The 22,066-nt window shown below is 41.4% G+C and overlaps 2 protein-coding genes across 15 annotated transcripts in view; one reads left to right on the top strand and one right to left on the bottom strand.

Moving 5' to 3' along the window:
- The window catches only part of ZCRB1 (zinc finger CCHC-type and RNA binding motif containing 1), an 11,964-nt gene extending 5,593 nt beyond the window's left edge, over positions 1–6,371 (bottom strand). The window contains exons 1-3 of one of the 2 annotated variants that reach the window (XM_045287297.1): positions 6,176–6,371; positions 5,682–5,795; positions 3,557–3,642 (exon numbers count right to left, since the gene is read on the bottom strand). In XM_045287297.1, coding sequence (XP_045143232.1) covers positions 3,557–3,642; positions 5,682–5,706 — 111 coding nt within the window. In that variant the 5' untranslated portion in view covers positions 5,707–5,795; positions 6,176–6,371. The remainder of the gene's footprint in view (positions 1–3,556; positions 3,643–5,681; positions 5,796–6,175) is intronic. The other variant, XM_030884755.2, reaches the window with a different exon arrangement.
- A 158-nt stretch (positions 6,372–6,529) lies between these two features.
- PPHLN1 (periphilin 1) overlaps positions 6,530–22,066 on the top strand; it is a 137,272-nt gene continuing 121,735 nt past the window's right edge. For 2 of the 13 annotated variants that reach the window (XM_045287274.1, XM_045287268.1), the window contains exon 1: positions 7,309–7,482. In XM_045287274.1, the coding sequence (XP_045143209.1) occupies positions 7,353–7,482 (130 nt within the window). In that variant the 5' untranslated portion in view covers positions 7,309–7,352. Of the gene's footprint in view, positions 6,630–7,307; positions 7,483–22,066 lie in introns of those variants that run through there. The other 11 variants (XM_045287276.1, XM_045287266.1, XM_045287277.1 and 8 more) reach the window with 9 other exon arrangements.

Genomic DNA, 22,066 nt, shown 5'->3' with positions numbered 1-22,066 from the left:
CTATCATGCTCAGTCCCCACCAGGATTTCAGCACTTCCTCTTTGTTACGTTCCCCTTGAGAATGCATGAATTTTTGTTCCTTTCGTATACCCTTGACAACTATCTATCCTACGGTGACTCCTAGGGAGACCTGGCATTTCAAATATGAATGCTATAGACAATTACTATCCTTATACAACTAGCACTCCAGCACACAAGCACTGCTTCACACACATACATCCTTAGACTGCTTATTTAGCAAAACATGAAACAAAAAAGCTTCTACAATGAAAAATCCATTTCTTCACAGGCCCAATGAAGTTTTCTACATACGCCTATAGTTCCTCAACTCACTGCAATTTGGCTTTCATTCCTTCCACCCAAGAAATGTGCTTTCAGTAAAGTCATCAATGATTGTCAAACCCAATGAGCGCATTTTGCTCCTTAACTTGCCCTATCTAGTTGAACATCACTTTCTCCTCCTGCCTGCTGCAGTGAAAGGAACTTCTGGCTGTGACTTACCGTATATACTCAATATAAGTCGACCCGATTATCAGCCGAGGCACCTAATTTTACCACAAAAACGGCATAAAAACTGTGTTGAAAATGGCTTATATACGAGTATATACGGCAAGTCTTCCTCACAGCTTCTCCCTTCAATAGTCCCATAATGTTGGCAATCCTCAATGGTTTTTCTCTGGCTTATTCATATCTATGCATATCATCCACATTAAGAATCGTTGTTGTGTGCTTTCCAGTTAATTCTGACTTAAAATGACCCTATGTGTATACTAACCCTAACTATGCCCTCCAGGTCTCCTGCGTTCTAAAGGAATGGTTTCAATCGACTATTGGACATTCCACTTGTACTTCAAATTTAAGGTGTCCAAAGTTGGTCACCATCTGTAATAAATTGTTTCTCTTTTTGCATTCCCTAGACCATCAGTATCTAAGTCAACCAAAATTTCAAATCATGAAAGAGTTCTCTTTTCATTTTCAACCAGTTTTCAAAGCCTATCAATTTTATCTTACCAAATTAGGAAAAATCTTATCAACACTATTCTATCCTTATGTTAAAGTTCAAGTGTTTCTAGTAATAGTGAGTATTCATTAAGTAGTCATTAAAAGAATAAAAGCTACCTGATCTAGATAATGGATTATTGCAATAAACCTTTCAATTGGTCTCTCTGTGACTGTGTAAGACTTTTCTTTGTCTTGGCATTTTATAAAAGTTTTCTACTTTCTAGTATTCCAGCTTTCTCCCTTGTTATCTATCATCTCTCAAACATCTGATCAAGGGTCAATATCTTTAGGAAGTGTTCCAAAATCTAACAAGTGCCTACTGCTTGTCTATATAATAGGTGTTCAATGAAATTTAAAAAACAAAAACAAAATGAAAGTTTGCAAAATGAAGGCATGAATAACATATCTCATTAGGTTGTGTGCTTATTAACAGAAGAAAGGCCTCAATCTTCTCTTCTCAGTATCTCAAGCACCTAGCACAATGTCTAGAAAACAGAAATACCTCCATATTTAAATTATGGTTTTGATGAAGAATATTATATATACCATTAAATGCCCCCACCACAAAAAAAAAAAAAAAAAAGAGAGAGAATAAATCTGCTTTGGAAGGACACTGGTAATGCTCCCTAGAGAAGAGGGACCTATCCTTAGAAAAGGTCATCATTTGGACATTGGGCCTCTACTTAAATACTACCTCAACACAAGAACACTGTGTTCTCTTAACCTGGCATTCCATGATGCTCACCTTCCAAACATGACTGCTGAAGACAAAGTGGGTGCATAAGCAAATGTGAAGAAAGCTGATGGTGCCCGGATTATCAAAAGATATAGCGTCTGGGGTCTTAAAGTCTTGAAGATAAACAAGTGGTCATCTAGCTGAGAAGCAACCAAGCCCATATGGAAGAAGCCTGTATGATCACGAGGTGTCGAAAGGACCAGGTATCAGCCATCAAAGAACAAAAAATCTTATCATTGTGAATGCGGGGGAGTACGCACTGGAGACCCAATGTCCACTTATAGGCAACTGGACATCCCCTTACAGAAGGGTCGCAGGGAGGAGATGAGCCAGACAGGGTGCAGTATAGCACCGATGAAACATACAATTTTCCTCTAGTTCTTTAATGCTTCCTCCCCTCCACTATCATAATCCCAATTCCACTTTACAAATCCGACTCCGACGAGACCAGAAGATGTACACTGGTACAGATCAGAGATGGAAACACAGGGAATCCAGGACAGATAAACCCCTCAGGGCCAATAATGAGAGTAGTGATACCAGGACGGTAAGGGAAAGGAGCGGGGAGAAAAGGGAAACTGATCACAATGATCTACATATAACCCCCTTCCTGGGGGACAGACAACAGAAAAGTGGGTGAAGGGAGACATCAGACAGTGTAAGACATGAAAAAATAATTTATAAATTATCAAGGGTTTGTTAGGGAGGGAAGGTGAGGGAGGGGAAAAAATGAAGAGCTGAAACCAAGGGCTCAAGAAGAAAGAAAAAGTTTTGAGAATGATGAGGGCAACAAATGTACAAATGTGCTTGACACAATGGATGGAAGTATGGATTGTGAGAAGATTTGTACAAGCCAATAAAATGGTTAAAAAAAAAAGAAATAGAAACAGAAAATAAAGAAAACAAAGGGGAATAAAAGGACATCATCTTTGGTAAACTAGTGAAAAAGAAGACCCACAACGAGATGGATCCACAGTGACTGTAACAACGGGGCTGAAAGATTCAGGTAGTTGTTTTCTGTTCTGTTATACATGGCATCAGTATATATATCAGTCAGAACTGATTTGATGGCACCTACTACTACTCCCAGGAGCCCTGGTGGGGTCGTAGTTACAAGTTGGGCTGCTAACCAAAGGTCAGCAGTTCTAAACCACCAGTCGCTCTGAGGGAGAAAGGGCTTTCTACTTTGGTAAAGAATTACAGTCTTGGAAACTCACAGGGGCAGTTCTACTCTGTCCTATAGCGTGACTATGAGTTGGAATCAACTTGGTGGCAATGAGTTTAGTTTTTTGGAATGCCACTACGACCCAACCACAGGACAGGCAGAGCAAGAAATTTGGTTCTCTGTAAGGTAAAAAGTGAAAGAACATATGGGAAAGGATTTTTTTCCCCTCAATTATTCCTATCTTGAACTAAAAATATTTTTTGAACTATGAAGCTTCTGCCAAGTATGTAAAGGGTTATGAAAAAATCATTACTGTTATTACTTTTTCCTCCAAAGAGTTTGATCTCCCTGCTAGTTTCAAAAGCCAAGTAAGGAAAACAGCCTATCACAAGTTGCTCTCATTTTATTTTGGAAGCTGTGCCTTCTGTGTTTAAAATAACATTTTTCTCTATAAAGGAATTATCTTAGGAAATTCTGAGTTTCTGATTCACTGTCCCCTGTACTTACTCATGTTGCAATAGAGGTCACTGAGAGTGAAGGTTTAGATGCATTAGGACACAGTTTTGCCACAGAGCACTGGTTGCTTAAACTAGGTAAGTAGATTATATATTCTACAGAATACCACAGATAAGTGTACTCTTTTGACAACTCACCCGGTATAAGTCATTGTTTGTGAGGGAAAAGGGAAGGTTGGATACATATACTGTACTTTTACTTGGGGCCAATCCACCACTCATTTCTAAAAAGGAAAAACAAAATAAGCATAAGCAATCTAAACCTGATATTCTTCATTCTAAGTAAAAGCAGTATGACTAATTACTGATTGAATTATGTCAACTTTATACACCTTCCCTATATTTCGGAGTTAGGAACAATGACTGGGTGAATTTCAACTCACTGCCATCGAGTTGATGCTAACTCATAGTGATCCTATAGGACAGGAAAGAATTGCCTGAGTTTCTGAGTCTGTAACTGTTTAAGGGAATAGAAAGCCCTTTCTCCCAAGGAGTGGCTAGCTGGTGAGTTTGAACTACTGACAGTGAGGATCGCAACCCCATGCATAACCACTAAGCTACCAGGGTCACTATGTGTGAATTTTGGAATTCCTTATCCCCTTGGCACCATGTCTTAGCTATCTAGTATTGCTGTAATAGATACCACAAGTGGATATCTATTTAAGTCGAAATTCAGGATGCTGTTTCTGGGAGAATTCTCTCCCCCTCTCTGTGAGCTGGTCATTGGTTCCTTGGTTATCTTCACGTGTACTGGCATAAGCCTTCCCCTATCTTTGCTTCCTACACTAGCTGGTTTAATCTTTTATATCTCAAAAGAGCTAGAAAACACATCCTAGTTATGTCTCATTAACATATAACAAAGGCAACCATTCCCAAAGGATGGTACCCACAGGAAAAATGGTTAGGTTTTACAATGCATATTTTTTGGGGGGGAGGGGTACACAATTCAATCTTTAACACACCACTTAAAATATGTTCTAGTCTTTCTTTTAGGTAGTCTTTAACAGTTCCTCTGTGTATAGCAGGTGTCCTGGTGATACAGTGCGTTACACACTGAGTTGTGAATCACAAGGTCAGCAGTTTGAAACCACCAACCCTTTTATGGGAAGACAATGCTTTTTATTTCGGAAAAGGACTATGAGTCAGAATCAATTCAATGGCAGTGAGTTTGGAGTTTGGTTTTGGTGTGTATGGATGAGGCTGTGGATTATGCAAGAAAAATCCTTAGACTACTCCAACTTCCCTTCAGGATAAGAGTTAGCAAATGGGAGGTCTTTTCTCCACTCCCGAAAGAAAAAGGAAGCTCCAAAGAACCTTGGCTGCTGATTTCCACTAGCACCGCGGCAAGGCTCGGTACGTTTGTGCTGTTTTGTTTTTGCTGGTTATGCACCTTATATTATTTTAAATGAATTGCTGATTCATACAGATTAAACACTTGAGTGATTGGACACTATTTACATAAGCATTGGGGGTTGGTAATAGGGCAAAAGTTTCAATCATATTCATTCACAATGGCAGAACCATGCTTGCCAGATTAATACATGTCAGAATAAACCTAGGAGAGCATTAAATAGTAAGCATATGGCAGTCCTGGCCCACCATTCATTGGGCACCTCAAGGTAGAAAAACCAAAGTCCAGGGCCCCCATTAGTTCTATACCCTTGGGAAAGCAGTCATCTGCTGCTTCTCCCACTAGGGAGTTTCAGCCTTACGTCCATGGGCTACAGGTGAGTTTAAGGTAAGGCCCAGTTCACTTAGTGGAGCTTCCACATCTAGTCCTTCTGGTGGGCCTATAAAGGATGTTGGGCACCCAGAAAGAATAACTGTGTAAAGTCCCAGTAGTCAACAGTGCATTTCCTGGGCCACCACAGGTTGTCTGTCTTAATGTTTTTCTATAGCATAATCTTAAGAATACATTTTACCCTTTCAATTTGACATATATAAAGTTCCTGAAGCCCTAGTAGTGGTTCTGTGTTGGGCTGCAATCCTCATGGACGGTGGGTGGAAACCACCATTAGCTCCACCTGAGAAGGCTGGAGCTTTCTATTTCCTTGAATAGTTACAGTATAGGAAACCCTCGGGGGTCGCTAGGATTCAGCATTGACTCTATTATGGCAGTAAATTTGTTTTTTGGAGTAGAGTTCTTGAAAACAATTCTTGCCAAATAACAAAATGGTACATTCTGTGACAGGAATAGGTTAAGGCTAGTGAGGGATAATAACCTGTATATTTGAGTTTATAAGAATAAAGAACAAAAACTCACTGCCATCGAGTCCATGCCGACTCATAGCGACCCAGAGAGGACAGGGTAGAGCTGCCCCTTTGGATTTCCGAGACCGTAACGCTTTCCCGGAGAGGTAAATCCCGTCTTTCTCCCCTACAAGAACAAAAGCTGTATTTAATTTTCATACCTTATTTTACAAAGTCAAAATATTATATGTGAAAATTAAATGGAAATCAAGTAAGTTCAAATTTTCTATTAAAAAGCCTGTGGTGATGTCTATTTGACATGAGGGAAACGAATTGTCACAGTGAAACGCTGATAAGGCACGCAATTCTCGAAGCAGTGGGAAAGATGCTTGGTGCTTGTTTTTTTTAAAATAAAAATTCAAGGGCTCAACATCGATAGGTCGCTTTTAAAGTGGTACGTTCCAGTAAGAATTGTGAGAGCAGGCAACGATAAAAAAATGGAATAAAAAGGGCAGCGCATAATTTGAGGCCCGCAGGGGAGAAGACAGCAGCTGGGGAGGCGTTTACCTTCTGCTAAGACGGGCCCGAGGGGTTAGGAGCGCGCGAGCCCCAGATTCAACTGAGGCTCAACCCCGGCTATTTCTCGCCCCACGTAGCGTCCTTGGCATCACGGGTCCGGGAGGGGTTACAGCCGTTCGGCCTCTACCAGGCGCTCGTTAGACGCACTCGGACGCGTCGAGGACCCCAGCCCGGAGGCGGGCCCGGCGGCGGGCGCGTTCGCTGACGTTTCGTGTGCGACGAGGACCCCAGCCCAGAGGCGGGCCCGGCGGCGGGCGCGTTCGCTGACGTTTCGTGTGCGACGAGGACCCCAGCCCAGAGGCGGGCCCGGCGGCGGGCGCGTTCGGTGACGTTTCGTGCGCGCCGGAAGTGCTCGGCAGGGCTAACGGCGAGGAGCGGTGACTGCATTCACTGGATCTCGGGGCGGCCCAGAGTCGGTGAGCACGTTTTATCTTTCTGAGAGGTGGGTAGGCATAGGCACGCAGACCGTTACACCCGGGGGGACGGGCAGGCAGGTATTTTCTGTGACGAGACCTGGAGTTTTCCACAGCACTTAATAGTGCAACAATTCTATTCTTGCGGAAGGCGGTGGAGAGACGCACCGGAGTTTGGAATAAAGGAAAGTGTTAGGGTTCTTTTCTTTTTTTCTTTAACGTTTTCACATGCAAAAAGAAGACTGAGTTAGGTATCTTGAGTGACTAATTTTTCTGAATACGTTCGACGTACCCAGCTCGGTACCTAGGCACTTTGGAGCTACAAAAAGTGCAAAACAAAGCATTAAATTAAAAAAATTCTGGCGTTGATCCAGTTTAGTTTGGTACACAAGGCCTATTTAGGGAAAGTTGGACATATCGAATGACTACCTTGACTATTTCTAAGGACAAATTTTGAACTCTTGGCACTTTTTTTCCTCACTGAAAATCTCTAATGGGCACACATTGCTTTTTTTACTCCCTTAGAGACCATAAACAGGCCCATCATTCCTCCCCCAAAATACAATAATGCCAACGTAGTTTATACTTAGTTCTACCCACCAGCACACAAAGACCAGGCCGCTAACTATTCCCTGGGGAGGCTGTGTTTCAGCAACCTGGAACCCAGAGCCTCACGTGGAGCCTGCACAATCAATCCAGCCCGAAGCCGATGCCTTCTAAAAAGCCGGAAGTCCAATACATCCAGGGCGAAGATGAATTTTGAGAGCACTGAATCTCTCCCCATCCTCCAGGGGACCGCTGGGACTAATTCTCTTGGCAAACTCGTGGCCAGCCAAACTACCATGCTCCACATCCCTGTTATCCATGGTTACCGCCCAAGATGTAAGCCCCTTTAGTCTTGTACGCTGTACCTCATCTCTATTCTGCTTTGTACCCCCTGCCATTGAAGTAAACACTGCTTCTTCCTCCTTTTCTTCCCAGTTCGCTCCTCAACAACCCAGCTATTGTTTCTGAATCCTGTGTTTCAAGCTTGACAAAATCTTTTATGTAATCAGTGTTTTCATTGAACTTATTTTATCTTTAGCTTAATTAAAATCTGACTTTCACACCTGCTTGCAAGGCTAAGGCATTTAAAATGAGTTCACTTCCATAAAAGACTTTCTGGCCTTGGGGGTGTGGGGGTGTGGGGGTGTGGAAGTTGTTGAGGCTTTTTGCCCCACCCTGAAGTTTGTTATCTCCCTGCCCTCCTTTACATGTTTTTGAATAACTGCTGACACAGATCAGAATGTACCTTTCTAAACAGTTGTTCCTCAACCTTCAATAGGCATTTTAGTTACAGCAAAGGCATTATGCTATTATCTACCTCTCTTCCCTCATTTTAGCACTGATCACATATTTTGTAATTGCACCTCTAATTGCCTTCCCCACTAAGTTAGACTGTGGGGTAGGAGCTTTGTCTTGTTCTTTATAGATCTAGTGGCTATATATTTCATAATAGGTTTGTGTACAACTGATCTTGAGCTGGGCTTTGATGGTTGGTTGGAAGTTGAATGGGGTATTTCAGTTTGGGCAATAACTGCAGCATAGTGTCTGTGCTGTGTGCATAGTGAAAAGGTGAACTTGAATGGTTCTTTTGGAGAGAATAGAATTGATTGATATTACTTAACGAATTAGAAACTGTTTAGATTCTTGCTCAGAGAAGCATCATATTAGGAATAATGTTTAATCCAAGTTACCTTTTTTTACATTTTAAGCAGTTTGGAAAGTAAAAGACGGACCATTTAAGGACCAACCTTCATCCAAAGATTTAGATTTGTAAATATCATTTTTGTCTATATATATAATTTCACTTAATCGATTACTTAAGATGAACAGTCAGGAAGCCTCAACCAAGTACTTAGTACGTGATAGTGGGGAATATCCTTAAGGTACTGCAAAGCTACGTAACTTGTGAAATGGGTAGAGAACGTGGTACTTTAACAGTTCTACATTTTATGGTTCATCATAATAGCAATCAGGGTCTTCCTTCTTCTGGTCCTTTCTCTAATTTATTTTTTTATATGAGGGGGCTTCATAAAGTTCATGGGAGGAAATAAAAGGAACGTAAAGATAGTGGATCCCCCCCCCCCAAGTGAACTTTTTGAAGTTTCCTTGGACTGCTAAACCATTATCTTTTTTTTTTCCTTTACCTCATTGCTATGCTTAAAAGCCTTTAATGAGATCAGCTTTTAGTGTTGTTCCATGTAATGTGCTTGCATTTATTTTACGCATCCCTACCATCTCTTTTCTGAACCGGTGTGAAGTAATGGAAAGGGCGTGGGCTTAAAGGCAGGCAGCCAGAGCAGGCAGCCAGAGTCTGACTATGCTCCACCTGGCTTTGGGACTGGAGCTGTTCTGTCTCTGTTTTTTTTAATGTGGATTGTTGGGGTATTATCTACTTCATTAGGATTTTTTGGAGTAAGGACTTCCATCATTTTAATGCTTATTTCACAAATCCTTGAACATAGCAGAGGAAACAACCTTGTTGAATGTATACCAAGCTCATTTCTGAAACCGTTGCAATATGGACCTTCTGGGCAGTTCAGTCTTTCCAAGGTACATTTTTCTGCCCCTAATGCTATTCACAGTTAAACAATCTTTCAAGATTCCACTTAAATTCCCTTAGCTTTCTTAAAGACTTAATTGTCATTGCCTGCCTTTATCTCTTCCTGAGCACTGAACAATAATTAGTTCTTAGAGGTACTTTGCTTTATTTTGAGCATTCTAGTTGACATCAATGTTATTTATTTTTAATTTTTTTTTTCAGTATTTTTTTTCCTCAATCAACTAATGCTCCAAAATTCATTTTTTTAAATTTAGTTGTTTGGGACTTAAAATATTTTTCATTAGGAAACATTGTGAAATATATGAAATTTTTAGTTTAACTCAGCCCTCAAAAGCTTCTTAAAACTTCATGTTAGATGGTAAATGTATGTTACCCTATGTTAGAACTCTCTGAATATTAGAATTGTAAGATTAAAAAAATTTCGAGGTTCTACCCCATGGTGATTAAAAAGGGATTTCAGGTGATGGGCCTGTCTTTGTCAGTAGGTGCCATCCAGTCTATGCTGCCCCATAGCAACCCTCCGCACTGCAGAACCTAGCATGGCATGTTCCTGTGCCATCCTCACAATTGTTACTATGCCTGAGCCCATTGATGTGGCCACTGCATCAATCTATTTCATTGAGGGCCTTCCTCCTTTTTCACTATCTTTCCACTTTACCGAATGTGATGTCCTTCTCCAGGGATCGGTCTTTCCTGACAATATGTCCAAAGTATGAATGACAAAGAAGAGATAAATGCAGGTAATGACAGTTAAGTCTTTTAAGTCTTGCCATCCTTGCCTGTAAGGACCACTCAGGCTTTACTTCTTCCAACACAGATTGGTTTGTCCTTTGAGTAGTCCTTGGTACATTATTCTTCAACACAACAATTCAAATGCATCCATTCTTCTGCAGTCTTCCATATTTAATGTTCAACTTTCACAGGTATATGATGCAATGGAGAATACCATGGCTTGGGTCAAGAGCACCTTAGTGCTCAAAGTAACATCCTTGTTCTTTAATGACCTAAGGAGTTTTTGATCTCTTGATTGCTGCTTTCATGAGCACTGATTGTGAATCCAAATAAGGCAAAATCCTTGACAACGTCAATCTTTTCTCCATTTATTATGATGTTAGCTATTGGTCCAGTTAGGATTTTAGTTGTCCTTACATTGAGTTGTAATCCATACTGAAGGCTACAGTCCTTGATCTTCATCAGCAAGTGCTTCAATTCCTCATCACTTTCCAAGTCACTAGGGTGGACTTAGGGATCGATTTTTTTGGGAAAGTTTTTAACGTGATTTTATGGGCAGCCGGAGGGGAGAACTATTGCTTTAGAAGTGAGCGCTATAAGACATGGAAATAATAATCTATAACTTATCAAGGGTTTGTGAGGTAGGGCGGGGGTGGGGGGGTGGTAGAGGGAGGAGGAAGAAATGGAGAGCTGATATCAGGGGCTCAAGTGGAAGAGAGTGCTTTGAAAATGATGATGGTGTCATATGTGCAAATGTGATTGACACACTGAGTGAATGTATGGTTTGTGATACGAGATGTAAGAGCCCCCCAATAAGAGTATTTAAAAAAAAGAAAAAGGAATGAGACAGGACAACAGTTCTGTAGGGTGCACTGACATTTTCTGAATAATGAAAACATGCAAATGCCGATCTTTCAGTCCCCCAGAATGACTCATGATGGTGCTAAGAACAATCTTTGTCTGATTAAAAAAAAACAAAAAACCTTTTTGTTGTGATTGAGCAATAAAAGATCAGATTTGTTTTCCATGACACAAGTCAAACACATTTTTTAATGCCATTGATTGCAGTTCCCACAATGTATGATCACTTATCTCATTTCTTTCTTGGATTTCCTTTTTTCTACTCCAGCATCTTTCCTAAGCCTTCTGAACTTTGCACTTGGGTCAGTACTGCCCATATCTCAAATGATCAGTTATGCTCTGCTGTGCATACCTTCTTTAATGTTCTTCATGTATAGCCCTGTTTATAGCCCTGTTCATTTCTAGACCTGAAGGGTGATTGACGGCAATAGTTTTGGGGGTTTCTATCTGACCCATACACCTTGCTGTTTATTCCCACATTTTCCTCTGACTGTCCAGGACCTTTTAGTGTGGTCCCTTTCAGAGCAGGTGGTAGTAGTGGCCATGCATCATCTAGTTCTTGTCTCAAGGTGGAGGAGGCTAATGTTCATGTGATCCAGTAGTCCAATGGAGTAATTGTTTCCATGTGTATTTTGTTTTCTTCTCTCTTCTTTATTTTGGAAGAGACACATAATTGCACCTTAGATGGCCACTGAGAACTTTTATGATCCCATTTGCTAGTTACTAAAGTAGGGCATAAAAAAATAAAGTAGGACATAAAGAACACTGTCTGGTGGACTATGTTATACCAGTTGACCTTGGTGTCCCTGAGGCCATGGCTTGAACCCCAGGGCACAGCAACTCACTCCATTAAGGTGTTTGGCTATGTCTAAACCATTTTTATAATCCCCGCCACCTGTGCGCTCCACCACATTCATGGCTACCATTAAAGCAAAGGTAAATAATATGTACAAATATCCTCTGTCAAACATGCATCATATGTATGTATGTGCATATTCATTCAGGGGTATAATTCTATTCCCTCCCACAGCTAGTTAGCTTGCCTGTCTATCCATGCATCTACTCAGGGATCATCCTAATTGTAGAAGTGGTGTATATAGCAATAGTTACCTTTGTTGCCTTTTCATTCTTGTGACTCCCCAGCCTCCATCATTTTTTGTTGACCTCTTGTATATTGCCTTCACCTTTATTCATGTTAACACCTCACCTGACTACCCTGTAGCCAGTAATTTACCTTCTCTCCCTCTCCTACTCCTAGTAACCACCAAAGAATAGTTATTTTAGTGTGGAACCTTTTCTTGACGTTTTATAATAGTAGTCTAATACAGTATTTGCCCTTCGATGATTGACTAATTTCCCTCAGCATAATGTTCTCATTCATCCATGTTCTGAGGTGTTTCACGTTATTGATACTGCTTAACATTTCATTGTGTGTATTACCAGAGTTTATCCACTTTTCTCCTGGTGGGCATTTAGGTTGTTTCCATCTCTCTGCTGTTGTGAATAATGCTGCGATGAACATGGTGTCTATATAGCTATTGTGTCTCATACTTTTCTAGTAGAGGGATTGCTGGGTCACATGGTCACATTTGATTTTCAACTTCTTAAGGAAGCACTATACCACTTTGCACAGTGGTTGCATCACTTTACAGTCATGCCAGCAGGATGTGAAGGTCCCAGCCCTCTGCACCCTCACCAGCATTCACTGGCAATGTTTTCCACTTTAATGTGAATACTGGGGTGAAATGATGCCTCAGTGTTGTTTTGATTTGTATCATTGTAATGGTTAATGATCGTGAGCAGTTATTTATATGTTTTTTGGGTCCTGAATGTCTGCTTTGATGAGTATCTGCCCCATTTTTAATTGGATTATTTGTTTTTTTCTTGTTCAGACGCTGAAGCTTCTTAAATGTTTTATGTGATTGCCAAATATTTTCTCCCAGTCTATGGCTTTCTTTTTACTTCTTTGGTGAATATTTTGATGCACCTACATTGTATTTTTTTAGGATGTCCTTGTCAACCACCACCACTTGTCTGTCAGTTTGTCGTACTGTGGTGGCTTGTGGGTTGTTGTGATGCTAGCAGCTATGTCACTAGTATTTCAAATGCCAGCAAGGTCACCCAGAGTGAACAATCTTCAGCAGAGCTTCCAGACGAAGAACAGACAGCATAGAAGGACTATATCTCACTTCAGAGGGAGTATCCCCTGAAAATGATATGCATGAACTTAAGGACATTGCCCTAGATCATGCCAGAGGATGGATTCCTTGGGTCAGAGGGCACTCAGACTGTCAGTTAGCAGGAGCTGCTTTCTCAAGGTGACATGAGTGAGGTAAAACCTCTGGAAGAGGACTGTGTTAGTCTGGGTAGACTAGAAAAACAAATCCATAGAAACTAACGTGTATGAGAGTGTTATGTAAAGGGTAATTTTACATTAAGAAAGCATCCCAACCCAGTCCAGTCCAAGCCCATAAGTCCGATATTAGCCCATATGTCCAATGCCAATGTCCTCTTCAGAATCACGAAACCGATGCAATGACCCCTAATGCAAGACGATCACAGGTCAGTGGCCAGAAAGTCTTTGGATCCAGTGGTGGTGTAAGCATCTCAGTGCTGGCAGGGGTCTCCACATGGCTTCTCCAGTTCCCAGGGCAAGGGGTCTATGTGCCCCTTGTGTAGTGCCTTGTGTCTTGTCAGTAGAGAGTCTCCAAGGGAGTGAGCAGAGAGCTTCTCTCATACCTCCAAGGGTTGTGTGTTGTGCAACTCCTCCAACACACTGGAGTTCCCAGAATTCTCAGAAGGCCATGCCCACACAGAGGCCTCTTTGGTTATATCTTGATTGACAGGCCAGACTCCACCCCTTCTCAAATTGACACCAGATTATGTAACTACCACAAGGACCTTCTGGGATCTTCATTTGTAGATGGGGCATGACTCAAGGTAATAAGTACCAGTTGTAAAAATATGCTATTGCTCAGAACTTGGAGTGTTTGAAGTAGAAATCTAGGAAAAGTGGAAGTTGTCTAAATGAAATACAGCACATAAAGATGGATATCTTAAGCATACGTGAACTGACATTTTGAGTCAGAAAATTCAGTGATTTAAAATGCTGGGAATGGCGCAGTCAAGAGGAATGGCTTGCATTCATTGTCAGAAAGCACAGTTCAAAATCAGTTTTGAAGTACAGCTCTGCCTATGATAGGCTTCTATCTATTTGTCTTCAGGGAAATCCAATCAATAAAACTATTATTCAAATTTATGCACCAATTACAAAAGCTGATGATGAAGAAACTGAAGAATTCTCTCCATGTCTTTGGTTGAAAATTTATCAAAGCAGTCAACTAAGACAGATCAATGTAATCAAGATGAATTGGTAATTATTGGTGATTAGAATGCAAACATTGGAAACAAAAAGGAACAGTAGTTGAAAGATAAGGCCTTGGTGAGCGAAAATAAGCTGGAGACCATATGATAGAATTTTGCAAGACCATTGATTTGTTCATAGCAAATAGCTTTTTTCAATAACAAAAGGTGACTATACTTGTGGACTTGTTCAGATGAAATGAACAGTAGTTAAATTGACTGTGTCTATGGGAAGAGATGATATAGAAGTTCAGTATCAGCAGCTAAAGCCAGGCCCGGGGCTGACAGGAACAGACCATCAATTGCTCATATATAAATTCAGGTTGAAACTGAAGGAAATTCAAACAGGTTCAAGAGAGCTATAATATGACTTTGAGTCTGTCCCACTTGGGTTTTGAGAACATCTCAAGAACAGATTTGACACACTGAACACTAATGACCTGTGGGAGGACATCAAGACCATCATTCATGAAGAAAGCAAAAGGTCATTAAAAAGACAGGAAAGAAAGAAACCAGTAGATGTCAGAAGAGACTCGGAAACTTGCTGTTAATCATAGAGCCGATATGGCAAACGGAAGAAAGAATGAAGTACAGAAGCGGAATAGGAAAGTTTAAAGGGTAGCGCAAGAAGACAGAAGTAAAGTATGAGGTTGTGCAAAGACCTAGACTTAGAAAACCAAAAGGAAAGAATACTTTCAGCATATCTTAAATTGAAAGAGCTCAAGAAAAATTTAAGCCTCGAATTTCAGTACTGAAAGATTTTATGGGCAAAATATTGAATGATGTAGGAATCATTAATATAAGATAAAAAGCATACATAGAGTCACTGCACCAAAAAGAACTAGCTGACAGTCCACCATTTTAGGAGGTAGCATATGAGCAAGAACCCATGGTGTGGAAGGAAGAAGTCCACGTGCTGCACTGAAAACATTAGCCAAAATCAAGGTTCTAGATATTTGATGGAATACCAATTGAAGTGCTTCAACAAGCTGAAGGAACACTGGAAGCACACACTGGTCTATGCTAGGAGGACAACTACTTGGGCAACTGACTGGAAGAGACCTATAGTTGTACTCTTTCCAAAGGTGACCTGACAGGATGCTCAAATTCTAGAACAATATCATTGATATCTCATGTAAGTAATATTTTTCTGAAGCTGATCAACAAGGGTTGCAGCAGTACAGAGAGCTGCCAGAAGGTTAGGCCAGATTCAGAAGAGGATGTAGAAAAAGGGATATCATTGTTGTTGGGATTTTTTTGGGGGGGGGCCTGCGGGGTGGCGGTGGAAGGGGTGGATATCATTGTTAATGTCACATGGATCTTGACTGAAAGTGGAGAATACCAGAAAGATGCTTACTTGTATTTCATTGACTATGCAAAGGCATTCTACTGTGTTGATCATAATAAACTTGATATCCTTGAGAAGAATGGGAATTCAGAATACTTCATTGTGCTCATTCAGACCTTGTACATGGATCAAGAGGCAGTTGTGAGAAACCAACAAGGACACACTGCATATTTTGGAATCAGGAAAGATGTGTGTCAGGATTGAATCCAAGACCCATAACATGAGCCACAGCATGCAATGGAACAGTTACAAATGGCAACTAGATCCAGTCACAGGGAAAGTTAAGCCAGAGGAGACATGATACAATTTGCCATGAGACTTGATTATTCTGAGAAGAGAAACTGTCTCTCTCCCTCCTTAAATTCTCAGTGGGACTCTCCTGAAGAAGCAGCTAATGTGTTACTTATGGAAGCAATGCTAGACTGGTGTTAATGGTATTCGGGATATTCATCCAATAAGTATCCCCCTTACACACGTCATGACAAATAAGGTAATCAAAGGAGCCCCTTCTACATGGAGACCTCACGTAGCTTTACTACTGTGAAAGCCACAGTCTGAGAAGCAGGTTTATGGTCATAGTTTCCCTGCTTGGGTTTTACAGACTCAGGAAACAAGGTTAATTAATAGAAAAGGTCAATTGGGAGAAGACATTGCAGGAGGAAAGAAATTTTTAAATGGCTACATAGAAGTGGGATGAAGATAGTGGACATTGATGGAGCTGACAGAAAGGTTCTAATTCAACATTACAGGAGGTTGGATGGACCAATGGAAACTGCGCCGTCCCCCCACCCTTGCCCACCATTTAAGGAGGTCTAAACAAGTACGTTTTATTCACCTCAGCCAGGAGTTTATTTGATGGGAATTCCCACCTGGACCAGGTGAAGCAGAGACTCAGTTAATTGTCTCTCTCCCTCCTTAAATTCATTGTTGTTGGGGTTTTTTTTTGGGGGGTTGGGGCTGCGGGGTGGCGGTGGAAGGGGTGGATATCATTGTTAATGTCACATGGATCTTGACTGAAAGTGGAGAATACCAGAAAGATGCTTACTTGTATTTCAGTTAATTGTTGAAGAATAAGGATTGATGAGGGGGGTCAGGTTCTTCTGGTCCGGCCCCAACAGGATCCCCATGGCCATATGCAGATGTGTGCATAAATGGCCTGGGGATGGCAAAGAGATCTTCTTGGAGCTCCTAGTAGTGCCACCTATGGTTTCAGCTCTTCCAGACAGAGTATTGACAGTGCAGAAAATACAGAAGGATAAGGAGACTGGGAATCAGTGGCTGGTCTTGGAAATGCCTTCTTTTATTCCACTCTCAGAAAAGAGGATCACAATATACTTTATGTTGTCACACAGTTAATTAAATTCTTCAACCTGCCATAGCTTGGTTAGAAGAGACTTGGACTTAGTGCAGATCTCGTATAGTGATACATTAGATTGATGGTGATATACTAATTCAAACACAAAAGAACAAGATAAGACATTTGAAAACAGTAGTGACTCAAGACAAATAGAGGCTGGTTAATAAGTCCAGCAAAAATCCAGGTCCCTGCCCAAACAGTGAAGTTCTTGGGAATAACTTAGGCAAGAGCCAAATGACATTCCGCAGGCAACCAAAAACAACTTATTGTCACTGCCTAACCCCAAGTAGGCCCAGCATTTGCTTCATCTTTCTAGATTTTGGAGGACTTGTATTCCATATCTGGGAATAAAATTACTCGGAAGAAAACGGTGTTTGACTGGGGACATGAGCAACAGCAGGCTATGTCTGAGTTACAGAAAGTGGTTTCAAAACAAGGTGGTATCACTCTCCTTGCCTGGAGGCACTTATGACCCAAATTTAGATGTGATTTTGGAGGTGCTTATGCAGACATGTTTATAGCAAAAACCTGATAATGTGACCATTGGGATTCTGGATTAGTAAATTTCCAGAAACTGCATCATGATACACAACAAAATCAATTACTTGCCTGCTCCAGGCTTTGATTGAGACTATCTCAATGACAAGGACATAAAATCATCATGAGACCTGAGATAATCATAATGTCTTGGGTGAGAAACAAATAAGGCAGGTGGTGCCTTAACTAGATGGAAATGGTTTATACTGGACCAAGCTACTGGGGGAATGCAGGGTGGTGCCCACTGTATCCACAAACAGGTAGCCTCCTTTCCCATAGTTTCTATCCTAGAACCACTTAGCTGCCAGGGCCTATTGTCATATAGACAACTTTCCTCTGACCAGCCGAAGGTTACTTGGTTCACAGATGGGATTTCCAGGGTATGTGTACAGCATCTGATGTGGAAAGTTGCTGCATTAAGATGAGCAGATAGACCTTAATTGAAGAAGGCAAGAACAGATCAGTCAGTGCACTGAACCATGTGCCATTTTCCTAGCTGTGATGAAAGAATTGGACAGCTCTGAGAGACTGTATGTTTGGATTTTTACTGATTTGTGGGCAGTGGCCAATGGCCTGGCTATGTGGTCTGGCAAATAGACAATGAAAAACTACTATCACAGGAATACCTGTGTGGCACAAAGACCTATAGAAAGCACTATGGGGATTTAAATGACCCCTCAGAGTAGAACCTTCCAGTATCAGAAGGTGATTGGAACATTAAGGTTTGAGATGAGTAGACATGGGAATGCTGCAGCAATGCAGAAAGGGGCTGAATCTAGAGACATTGCTCTGTGACTGTCTGAGGCACAAAATGCCAATATGGACTGTTCTTTCCGCCAGCATGAAAGACAGGTTGCAGATGGCTATGGGACAGATTCCCTGGGGAGAAGGCCCTGCAGCCCTGCATATAGCTGGCAAATGAATTATTTTGGACCAATGATAGCAGTGGCATCAGGTGGCTACAAATGAGTCCTCACAGGAATAGACAGTTACTATGGACTGGGCTTGGTTGCAAATCCAGTAACACATGCAGATGCTAACAAACAGCATCAAGGGGGTTGAACAGAAGGTAGTCTGCCAGTTTGGGCCACCAAGTTATATTTACTCAAAGGGCACACTTTATAGCCCACCGGGTGCAGTAGCAGGCCAAGAAACACCTTATTGGATGGACTTACCACTTTGCCTAACATCTTTGGGGTAATAATATTGTGGTAGGGAATTGGAATGGGCAGTTGAAACATTTGTTATCCCAAACTGGAAGAGATAAAGGCATGAGTGCCTGGCTTTCACACTTTCATGTGTGCTCACACTCAACATGAGGGAGGCAAAGGTTTGACAATCAGTGGATAGATTCCCATGTTTCTCCGGTGGATCTGAGGAAGAGGGGGGTGAGGGTGGATGCTGGTGTCACTGTTACAGTTCTTCCCTACATCACCTGAAAGTTGCTTTTTTCCCCTGCTGAATACTGTGGTCCTGGGAGCAGGCAGGGATGTAGTGTTGAGTGCCAGGAGGTTTGTACCCCTGAATATGTAAGTGAGAATTCCCATGGCCCTGATGGGATGGATTGTCTCTTTTCATCTGGCACAACAGGGTTGACTGTGAATAGTGTTGTATTGCCTAGTGGCTGAGCTAATCCACTAATCTTGTACCTATGTAATCCCACCTGTGGTAGATATATAATCATTTGTCGATTTGAGGATTAAGCATGTAGGGGTGGAGTCTAACTTGTCAATCAAATCATAGCCAGTGAGGACTCTGTGTGTGGGCATGGCCTTCTCCTGAGAATTCTGGGAAATCTGGTACTTCCTCCTTGGAAGTGGGAGACTCTGCTCGCACTCTGGGAGACATAGCAGCTGACAAGACACATGGACCCACCCTGATGCAGAGACCCCTGTTAGTGCTGAGATGTTTCCAATGACACTGGATCCAAAGACTTTCTACCCACTGGCCTGTGATCTACATTCGGTGTCATTGCATGTGTTTCGTGAAGAGGACTTGCTATCAGACATGTGGGCTAATATCCAGTGGACTTATGGACATGATCTGGACTGGGCTGGGATGTTTTCTCAGTGTTCATTTGTTGTTGTATATAAATCTCTTCCTTAAACACATATGTGTGTCCATGGATTTGTTTCTCTAGTCTACCCAGACTAACACACCACCCAACATGAAAGGGAACGGACTGAGGGAGGAGCACTTGCTACCAGCAATCTGGAGGGGCATAGCAGCTGAACCTGATGCCCATTCCCAAGGTGGAAAAGTTGGGGTAAAAATAAATAACGAAAGGAAGGAAGGATAAATAATAGCTGAAAGTAAAGGGATGAATAACTGGGGACATGAGTTAAGCAGTGGGGAAATCAAACATTACGTTTATTCCTCGAGAGACTCAGTTCAAGTATGAATGGGTTAATCTCTGGAAGAGCCAAGAATGACCTGAGTTATGAATTAATGTGGCCTTCTAGCAATGGTTGCTCATTTGAACTATGATGGTTCTGGACTTTATACTTCTGTGGGGATGGTCCCATTTTGGAGGGTCCCCATCTCTGCTATATTTATGGACAGGAGTGGGTGGGGATTGAGACCTGACCTTAGTGGAGGCTGTGGCTCAGCAATATCCTTTGTTTCTTTGAGGACATCTTTAAGACTCCACTTTAGTACTGGAAGAGGAACCCTAGGGATGTAGTGGTTATGCATTGGACTGCTAACTGTAAGGCCAGCAGTTCAAAACCAGCAGCTGCTCCCTGGGAGGATAAGACTGGGGATTGGAATCACTCAATGGCAGTGAGTTCTTGTTTTTGGATAGTACTGGGTGTGAACCAGGCCATATTTTTGTTTCCTTGATGATATCCTTAAGACCCCACCTAAGAACCAGGCAACTAAGAGGGCTTCTCCCCCGCCCCCAAGTTTAGGAGTAAGATTGTTCTTTGAGATGTGGGAAGCCTTTGAGAGATTGTTAATCAGGTTTTTAGAATGATTATTCTGCCTATAGTTTGCAGGGTAGATGGAGGTGGGAAAGGTAAGAGGAGAAGCATAGTGATCAATCTTATTAGGGTGTTCAGTGAATAGGTTAGGAGGCCCCTAGACAAAGATATTTGCAGCAGGAATAGAGGTATATAAATATATTTACTTTAGTAAGATGATAGATAAGTGACTAGTTTTGTATGAAAAAATAGGGTTTTAGGTGGCTCAGATATCTGATTTTGCCTTTTGGATAAATGGTGGTGTCACTGCCAAAAATGGGGAAGACAAAAAATGAACCAGGTTTCTAAGAAGTTTTGAGTTGTGGCATAGTGAATTGGAGGTGTCTGGGATAGCCTTTTAAAATTGTTGTTGAAAGTATACACAGCAAAACGTACCGACTCAGCAGTGTCCGCCAATTCAGTCACATTGATTACCTTCTTTAAGTTGTGCAGCCACTCTTCTTCCCCCATTAACATGAACTCACTGCTGCTTAAGCTTCCTGTCCTTTGAAGGCGCTGCCGATTGACTCCTTATCGTTCATCAAAAGAGCATATTCAAGGCAAGCATTCTTTGTATTTTTTATTTTTGGCAATGATTCTTTAATAGAGAGGCTAATGTTTTTGGTTTAAGGTTTAAAGATGATCTCAGGGCCACCTGTTTGTTAATTTTCTATAACACCTCATAAAGTCTTGATTCTATGAGAATTTAGAATTTTGTTCTGTGCTTTCTCCCTTTATGATCCTAGAGTTCTTCTGTAGAAATGCTGATCAAAATGTTCATGATGGTAGTAAGACATTAATGGGACATCCTCTTGAAAAGAGTCAGGATGGATGTAGAAATTTGGGACATTTATCTACAGAGGGAGCATTTCACAAACACTAATAACAGCATCTTATAAGTACTGAGCTTATATTTGCAACTTGTTACAGGTGCTTAAATTAAACAAAGGAGTTGTGGTGGTGCAGTGGTAAAGCACTTGCCTGCTAACTGACAAGTGGGTAATTCCAAGCCACCAACCAGCCACTGCATGGGAGAAATATGTGCTTCGTAAAGATTATAGCCTTGGAAAACCTATGGGCAGTTCTACTGTATGCTGAAGGTGCACTGTGCGTGAGAACCAACTTGATGGTAATAGGCTACTGTTAACAAATGAATAACAGATTTGTTTCCATGAACCTTATACTCCTAGTTGCCAGGGACAAATAGTACTCATTGATGAGTTTTGGTTGAATCTTAAATGATGGTGGCTTTGAAAGAAGGCATATATAGTGCATGTAAAGTATGAGGACACATATATATGTAAATATGTGAACTTTCTTTTTAGTAACAGTGGTTAGTTACCAAAATCCAATCAGTCCTCACTTATGGACCTGCTTAGCTCCCAGAGGCCAGTCATTATTTGAAATGGATGCTACACAAAAATGGAGAATTTTACTATCATGTACAAGTGCTAAATTACACCATTACATAATTACCAGATTGCATCATTGCTTAACTTTCAAGCCATTGGGATTCATGGTCTAGCAAGAGCGACACAAAATATTTTTTTGTTCTTGCCTTCTTTTTTGTTTTTTTCTTACTTTTATTGGGGGCTCTTACATCTCTTATCACAATCCATACATTCATCCGTGTGTCAAGCATATTTGCACATATGCCGCCATCATCACTTCCCACTTGAGCCCCTGATATCAGCTCACCATTT

This window comes from Echinops telfairi, unplaced genomic scaffold, assembly GCF_000313985.2.
Source record: "Echinops telfairi isolate 266 unplaced genomic scaffold, ASM31398v2 ScPeMD7_12;HRSCAF=54, whole genome shotgun sequence".
In the NCBI taxonomy this organism is placed as follows: domain Eukaryota; kingdom Metazoa; phylum Chordata; class Mammalia; order Afrosoricida; family Tenrecidae; genus Echinops; species Echinops telfairi.
Note: the sequence above shows the minus strand (reverse complement) of the source record. Positions and strands in the feature narration are given on the sequence as shown.